Raw genomic sequence first — 8,408 nt, 5'->3', positions numbered from 1 at the left:
CCAAGGGGTAAGTATTGTTGTTGCTTCCACTAAAAAACAGGCAAAATGAAGAAGTTAAGATCAATAACATCAAAATTAATAAAACATTAATATTAAAAATTTACTTAATGCCTGCAAAGTTACGTCTTTGAAACCACCATTGTTGCATTGTTGCACGAAAAAAATCAATCAACATAAGTATTGGCACCTTACGTGATGTCTAGATAATGCATTTATAGACTCCGCACTGTTGGACGACATAAGATTGTATCGGTTCCCTTTAAAATGTGTCCTTGACCAATTTTCTGGATTTATACTTTTTAAGTACTCCCATACTGGTTCTTTTGTCTTTTTCATAACATCTATGGCAGCGTCAAAAGCATCAACTGTGTACGCCCTACAAGCCTCCCAAAAAATTTCTTTAACTATGTTACTCTTCCCGAATCTAGATACTATGTTGAAATACAAATGGACACCACAGATTCCATGATGAGCGTGAGGAAAAATGTTGGCAACGGATGTTGCTATAGATGGAGACCTATAAGATATAATTGTAAGCTCCTGCATATTTCCTATGCAATCACATAGTTTTTGAAAAAACCATATCCAAGAATCGGTACACTCATTTTTGCATATACCATATGCAACTGGTAATATTTGGTTTTGTTCGTCCTTAGTAACTGCAAGTAACATGGTACCTTTGAACTCTCCATTTAGGTGGGCTCCATCTACTACTAGGGTCGGTTTACAAAATTTGACTGAGGCGCGTACCTACAATACATTGTATATCTATTCAAATACACCAAAAAAATTAAAAAGTTAATAAAATATTATAATACAAACCGAGCAACCGAGTGCGACGTACAAAAACTCAAAGCGATCATCACCATCTGTTTTAATATGTGTGACAGTAACGGGATTATGTTTGGCCAAGTTGTGGAAATAAGCTGGAAGTTTGGTAAAAGAATCCTCTTTCGTACCCCTTAACGACAATAATGCATATTGCTTCGCACACCATGTCTGATGGTATGAGATATTGATATTCAATTGAGCATTCATATCATTAACAATATCTTTTCCCCGATAAGCTCTACTATAATCTTCAGCCAAAACATCAGCAAGATATTCACCCAAAACATATTTGTTTGCTTGTCGATGATTAGGTTGCAAAATTGTTGAAGAACAAGTATGTACATCAACAAATTTATTCACTTGGAAAAGTCCATCAGAATTTTTAATTGCTTTTGCTCTTAGTAACCAAGAACAGTTTTTCGAAACACACACAGTCTTATACCTTGATTTGGTGGATCTACTTGTCCTCGTTTGAAAACCTTCTGGAAGACATTTTTTACCAATACACCGCTTTAAAAGTTCTTTGTTCTTAAATATACTCTCACATTCGATCTTTTGAAGATTCTTGTCTACCATCTGTGTTGGGATATCTTCAGTAATATCAAATGGGCATGCTGGTACAGGGGGCATAACGTAAAAAAGGCTATCGGGAAACATAGCTTTAACTTCATCACCCAAGTCATCTCTATCTGAATTTGTTTGTAGGTCGGTTATATATAAACGTACATCAGCAACATCAACACAATCCCCGTAAACATGCTATTTTTCATTTTTTTGACTCTGATTTTTTTTCTTTTTACTTTTATCTACCACACGCCTATTCATAACTTTAACTTCTTGTTCGGCAACATCATCACATCGACCACCCACATCATTAAGATATGTACCAACATCATCATCACCAACATACTTGTAATTCTCAGGATCCACATAGTTAATAGGTGAATAACTAACATTAACATTTTCAGCAACACTGTGAAACTGAGGTACACTAGGAGTATTGAAAGTACCTATCAGATCGTTCCTCCCTTTATAACCGCATAAATTACCAACCGACTGATTTCCATTGTGACCACCCTCATTAACCTCATCTACTTCATCAACCACCACAAACACTTTCACACCCCTTCCTCCACTACATTTGATTACATTTATCAACATTCTAACATCCATGTCTTCAACTATAGCTATATAATAACTTAATTCAGGATGATGGAAACGAAGACTAATTCTATATTTGTCTAACAAACCAATTTTGCTTCTCACCAAAGATAAAAAATCACTATAACTAATATACTCAGAAAATATCAAAGCAAATTCAGAAATACCTCCCTGTGGACATATGTATTCCAGATTTGTTTCTATAACTTGTCATCTTCCACCGGTTACAAGACAAACCAAATATTCAATCATTTTTAGAGAGATTTTAGAGAAATTTCCTAAACAAATAACAACTAAACTGATAATTTTCTACAAAACTTTTTATATAGTAACATTATTTCGTAGTCAAACCAATTGATTTCATAGTCAAAGTAAAAAAAATAAAAAAATAAGCAAATTCGCAGATGGAATACAGAGAAAATCGCAGATGGACACAGTCCATCTGCGATTTTAACCCTGAAATGCCCTATATATAGAAAAAAAATAAAAAAACCAATTCACATGCGAATGTACAAGTGGCTAAAGCACACTTGTGCTTTAGCCACTTGTACATTCGCAGATAGAATGTGCAAATCGCAGATGGGGCTATTCCATCTATGAAATTCGTGGCTATTTTTGCAAATTCGATTTTTTTGGCTATTTTTGTAATGTAATTAGTGTAAATGGCTATTTTTGTCATTTTCTCATAATTAAAAGTGATAAATTGTAATATCTTTCTAATAATCATTATAAATTGGTTAATAAGGTTAAATAAATATCAAACCTAAAGTGTAACCTTAAATAAACTAAATTTCAATATTAAAATAATATCTTTACTTCTACTTATAAATTTATGACTTTACCTTTTAACATATTATACTTAATTTATTAAATTTAATATGTTATTGTATATAAACCATTATCAGTTTAAAGTTACAACTTTTGAACAGTTTGAACAAAATACTTAAATTATTAATTTAAATATAACATTACAATGTCAACTTAGATATAAATTTCAATTCCACTTAAAAAACCCAATGAATATTTTGTAAATAGTTAAAAGTGATAAATTGTAGTGCTAAATGTAAAAACTAAATTGTAATCTCAATTTAACTATAATATTTGTTAAAGATATTTTTATAATCGTTAAAAGTTTTCAAATAAATAGCTTAAAAAACTTATAATAACAATAGTTAAAAATAACTCTATATAAATGATTATATTGTTACCTTTAAAATTAAAAAACAATTTGATGTTTTAAATAATTATAATGATATAAATTAAAACGTTAAACAAATAAATTTTAAAAAATTAAATAACAATAACAACAACTATAAATAACATTAAACCATATATTATATTTAATTTTATTCATGAGTAACTCGCAGGTATAAGTTATTCAAACGATCGAGATTATGCAGTTATAATAGATGTATATATTATCATATAATTCAAAATAGTCAATATTATATATCAATTTAGTATACTAATTATTATATCAAATTTAACAACAATGTTATTGTTATATTTAGGAAAACATATATTTGTAAATATTTCAACTATATAGGTCTTTCTGCGCAACGCACGCACATTCGCCTAGTTATGTATAAAATAAGCCCATATCTACTGCTTATTAATAATGAGCCCTTCACAATTATAAAAATAAATAAATGATTAGCTTATATAAATAATAAATAACAATGACGGTGAGATTTGTGACCAAAATTAAAGATCACGTATGACTTAAAGCCCACTGCCTCCACCCGTATTTCTTATATTTTAATTGGCCGTTGATTATATACCTATTTATCTCAATTCGTTACTATCATTTCTTTGAAAAAATTTTATAAATGAAGATTAACCAAGTTTGTCTATACCTATTTTTATTCCACCATTATGCTTTAAGAATCTGTTCTTGGATTCACAATTACATCTACAAGATTTCAATACTTTAAATAAATTTTAATTCTTCTTACATATATTATTTTTTGTAACTTGTAAATAATAATTTAATTATTATTGATAACTTGGTTTATTATAATTATTATAGGGTAAATCATGAATATAAAAAATCATCCGGTCGGCTCTTTTTGTATTACATACAATTGCATCCGGTTAATAATACTAATAAAAATCAATATGTTCCACTCTCTCTCTCTCTCTCTCTCTCTCTCTTATATATATATATATATATATATATATATATATATATATATATATATATATATATATATATATATATATATATATATATATATATGATCCATGTGGTTTACACCAATTTGCAGATTCAGTCTAACTTTTAAAAAGTTGACAAATTATATCCTTTTCGTTGAAAATTACTCTAACGGTCCCCTTAATACATGTAAAAAGACTCATATTTTCTGTCTTTTTTCTTTTTCTTTTATTTTACCAATTAATAAATGTTAATAATATAAAACAAAATTATGGTGCTTACCTCCCTAAACCCCATATATATATATATATATATATATATATATATATATATATATATATATATATATATATATATATATATATATATATATATATATATATATATATATATGGGGTTTAGGGAGGTAAGCACCATAATTTTGTTTTATATTATTAACATTTATTAATTGGTAAAATAAAAGAAAAAGAAAAAAGACAGAAAATATGATAGTCTTTTTACATGTATTAAGGGGACCGTTAGAGTAATTTTCAACGAAAAGGATATAATTTGTCAACTTTTTAAAAGTTAGACTGAATCTGCAAATTGGTGTAAACCACATGGATCATTATTCAACTTTACGCTTATATTTATTAAAAAATAAGGAGTTGGCCCCAATATAAATTAAAGAGAATTAGGTAGGCACATGGCCCTATTTCTCAACTTTTCTATATCTTTCATTGGTCTCCTACCCCAAATGCTAATCTACTTGTAATTGCAATCTATCCATGGCAACATTCTGCAACAACCCTCATAACAAGAGTACACAAACTAGTAGGGTTCTGACATATGCTTTACCTTTTCTCTAATGGGACAGAATCCCTTTCCTAAAAGTGTAGCAAAAAATCTAAAACCGAACTAAATGTATAAATTTCAATACATGATATACAAACCATTCTAGCAAAATCTTTCTTGGTTTATGAATTTTAGCTTTGGGAAAAGTAATCATCTAAGATACACCATTTCAAGAAACAGAAATTCCGATGATTACTTGATTATCATATCTCTTGTTACATGAAAACGCGAAAAACAAGAACAAGAATTCCGAAAAAAATGAAAAGGAATTGCTACTTTGATTAATTCTAATAGTACTATATCGTGATTTTACAAATCAAGAAAAAAAAAGGGGGGGAAAGGGATAATAACTACATATATATATTCTTGGAGGAAAAAAAAGAAAAAAATAAAATACAGAAATCTCTCTTCCCCAATTTGTTTTAGAGTAGAATCATACATAATAAAGGATTGATTTTAAAAACCCAAGTGAGAATTCATTTCATCTCTAAGCTTCTGTAGTCCAAAACACCAGTTTTCAAACCTAAGAAATCATACCCGGTGCTGCTACTGCTTGTACCATTGAGACTTGTGGTACAACTGCACTCCTTGCTATTCTCTATACCTAAACTGCATGCAAAGCATATGGTAGTACCTGAAGGAAAGCTTGAAGTTCTTCCTCCTGTCTTTAATGGCTGCTGATGGTGGTGATGGTGGTAATTAACATGTTGGATTTGTGGTTGTATGTATGATGATGAGGAGGATGATGATGAGCTGTTGTTTTGTTGTTGATGATGATGAGGTGGGCTGATTCTCAACTCTAAATTCAAATCCGGGCATCTTTCTTGAATCTCCGGCAACGTGTTCTTGATTTTCCGGTGGTCTCCTCCGTCAGAATTATGCTTTGCTTCATCCTCCACTTCTTCTTTAACAAGATGAGTAATTGGATTAGCGTTTGCAAAAGATATGGTGGTTGTGGTGGTGGTGCCGACATCAAGTGATGAATTATTGTTGTTGTTGTTGGCGGCGGTGGCGGTGGTAGTGGCGGTGGCGTTTGTGTTAGTGTGATGACTCGTAGGATTATCGTTAACCGGCCGGTGAGTCGCCGGATCAATTCCCCGGTTTAAAAGCTTCCTTCTGATATGGGTATTCCAGTAATTCTTTATCTCGTTATCTGTCCTCCCAGGCAATCTTCCAGCAATCAAAGACCACCTGTTTTCCAAAAAAAAATAAAAAATTAACCTCATTAATTAACATAATTTGAAATTTTACGATTTGGGTACGTATTTTTCTTTAAAAAAGACAACTGAGATTTGTTTAAAATATCCATTGAAGTTCGAAAAAGCAAAACTTTCAAGAAGTCTTGACGAAATTAACTTACTTGTTGCCAAGAAGGCTATGGAGTTTAATGATGAGTTCATCTTCTTCTTCAGTAAAATTGCCACGCTTGAGGTCAGGCCGTAGGTAATTGATCCACCGGAGGCGACAGCTCTTGCCGCAGCGGAGGAGTCCGGCGGCCTTAGGCAGCGAACGCCAGCAGCCTTCGCCGTGAGCCCGTATGTAAGCAATTAGCCGATCATCTTCTTCTTTTGTCCATGCTCCTTTGTTTGTGTGTGCTTTTTCACAACAAGGCGATCTTCCCATTTTTCCTTTTCCAATATTTTTTCCCCAATTTTTGTGGGCTATTTTCTTTTCGTTTTTGTGAGGTTGTCAAGCAAAAATTAGCCTTTGGTTGATCTCGAAGATAAATGGAGAGCAAAGGCCGGCCATTTTAAGACCTTGATGTGGGGTTTTATAATCTTTTGACTATACGTATATATGTATATATTTCTTCACTATATAAGGGGGTGGGGTCGGGAGGGGGGGGGGGGGGGGGGGTTTAACGGGTAGGGATGGAGGTGGGGGATGAGAGAGAAGAGTGACCCTATAATTGCTTCTAGATGTGAGTTGGTGAGACAGGTTTGAGGGAGTGGCTGGTAGCATGTGTTATGATGATGATATGAGCATCATATTATAAAATATAAATATAAATATGTTTGCTCTAATAGTACTCTTTGTATTTTGCATTTTCACTTATAAAATAGGGTAAATGTTAATAAATAATAAGCACGTTTCCTAACAATTTTTACTTGGGTCAATTTATTTTATAAAAAACTTATATTTTTTTTGTATCACTAAGAAATTATATTATAAACCAAAGCCTTATAAATAGGAAAATTGATTTATCAAAGTAATTATCTTTTCATTTTGTGTGCATCTCGATAATTTTGTTTTTTTATTATACATATAGGTAACTAAAGCATTATAAAAAGAAAAATTGACTTATTAAAATAAAGGTTTTTATACGTATAAGTTAATTTCCTTATAAAGAAGATGAAACTAAAGTAAGGGTTTGAAGTCAACCAAATCAATTTAACTTCAAATTGTTTTTATAGTTTTGTAAATTTTAGAATTTTCCAAAAGAATGAAAGTTTTCTTTTGAAATTATTCTCCAAGAAATATCATTTTTTATGAAAAAAATGAGAAATAGAAAGATATTTCTACCAATTTGAGTTTCTCGAAAAAAACTTCATTAACAATAATGTCTATATAAAGACTTTCCACAACCAAATAAACAAGAAAATAAGATAAAATATATTTATGATGAATGTCACACCTAGTAGTAAACTCCCATGTAGGTGAATCGTTTTACAAAATGGAAGTAATAGCTGAACTTTTACAAGACCAGATCCAAGATTGTCATTTACCAAAACCCATATTATGTAACATATAATCTAGGTGTCCTTAATGAAGCAAGTCGTACACAATCTTAAAGTCAACTTTGAGGGCAATACGTTTTCTTTTCTTCTCCTAATACCAATTACTATTTCATTTAATTTTAAAGGATTGTCATGAATTTGATGACCTTTAGTTAAAAAAGAAGTTTGTTCTCCACTAACAACAAGAAATCACTTCTTATAGTCTATGTGCTAATAGTTTTATGATCATACTATATTATAAAGAAAATATTTTTCTTTTCATCATATTTATTTGAAACTCTCAATCATTTTCTTTCACCACATTCATTTGAAACTCTTATGACTTTTCAATTTCCTTTTAATACTAATTATAAGTTGGTTAATAAGGTTAAATAAATATCAAACTTAAAGTGTAATCATATATAAATAAATTTTAATATTAAAAGAATATATTTACTTCTACTTATAAAAAGTTATGTTTTTTTTAACTTTTAACATATTATATTTAATTTATTAGTTTTAATATATTGTTGGATGTAAACCATTATCATTTTAAAGCTAAAACTTTTGAATAATTTGTATAAAATACTTAAATTATAAATTTCAATATAACATTACAACATTACAGTGTCAACTTAAATATAAATTTTAGTTTAACTTAAACAGCCATAAAATATTTTGTAAATAGTTAAAAGTGATAAACTGTAGTG

General features: G+C 30.1%; 1 protein-coding gene across 1 annotated transcript; it reads right to left on the bottom strand.

The window, feature by feature from the left end:
- Nucleotides 1-5,240: 5,240 nt before the first annotated feature.
- LOC145102439 (myb-related protein 308-like) lies at nt 5,241-6,760 on the bottom strand. Its single transcript, XM_079039835.1, has 2 exons — nt 6,342-6,760; nt 5,241-6,172 (listed from the first exon to the last, which is right to left on the bottom strand). The coding sequence occupies exons 1-2, from the start codon at nt 6,602-6,604 to the stop codon at nt 5,458-5,460; spliced, it is 978 nt and encodes a 325-aa protein (XP_078895961.1). The 5' UTR covers nt 6,605-6,760; the 3' UTR covers nt 5,241-5,457.
- Nucleotides 6,761-8,408: the final 1,648 nt, after the last annotated feature.

Source organism: Lactuca serriola, chromosome 4, assembly GCF_051521515.1.
Source record: "Lactuca serriola cultivar US96UC23 chromosome 4, Lser_US96UC23_V15, whole genome shotgun sequence".
Lineage (NCBI taxonomy): Eukaryota > Viridiplantae > Streptophyta > Magnoliopsida > Asterales > Asteraceae > Lactuca > Lactuca serriola.
The sequence above is the reverse complement of the archived record's forward strand: the minus strand, read 5'-3'. Positions and strand labels throughout refer to the sequence as shown.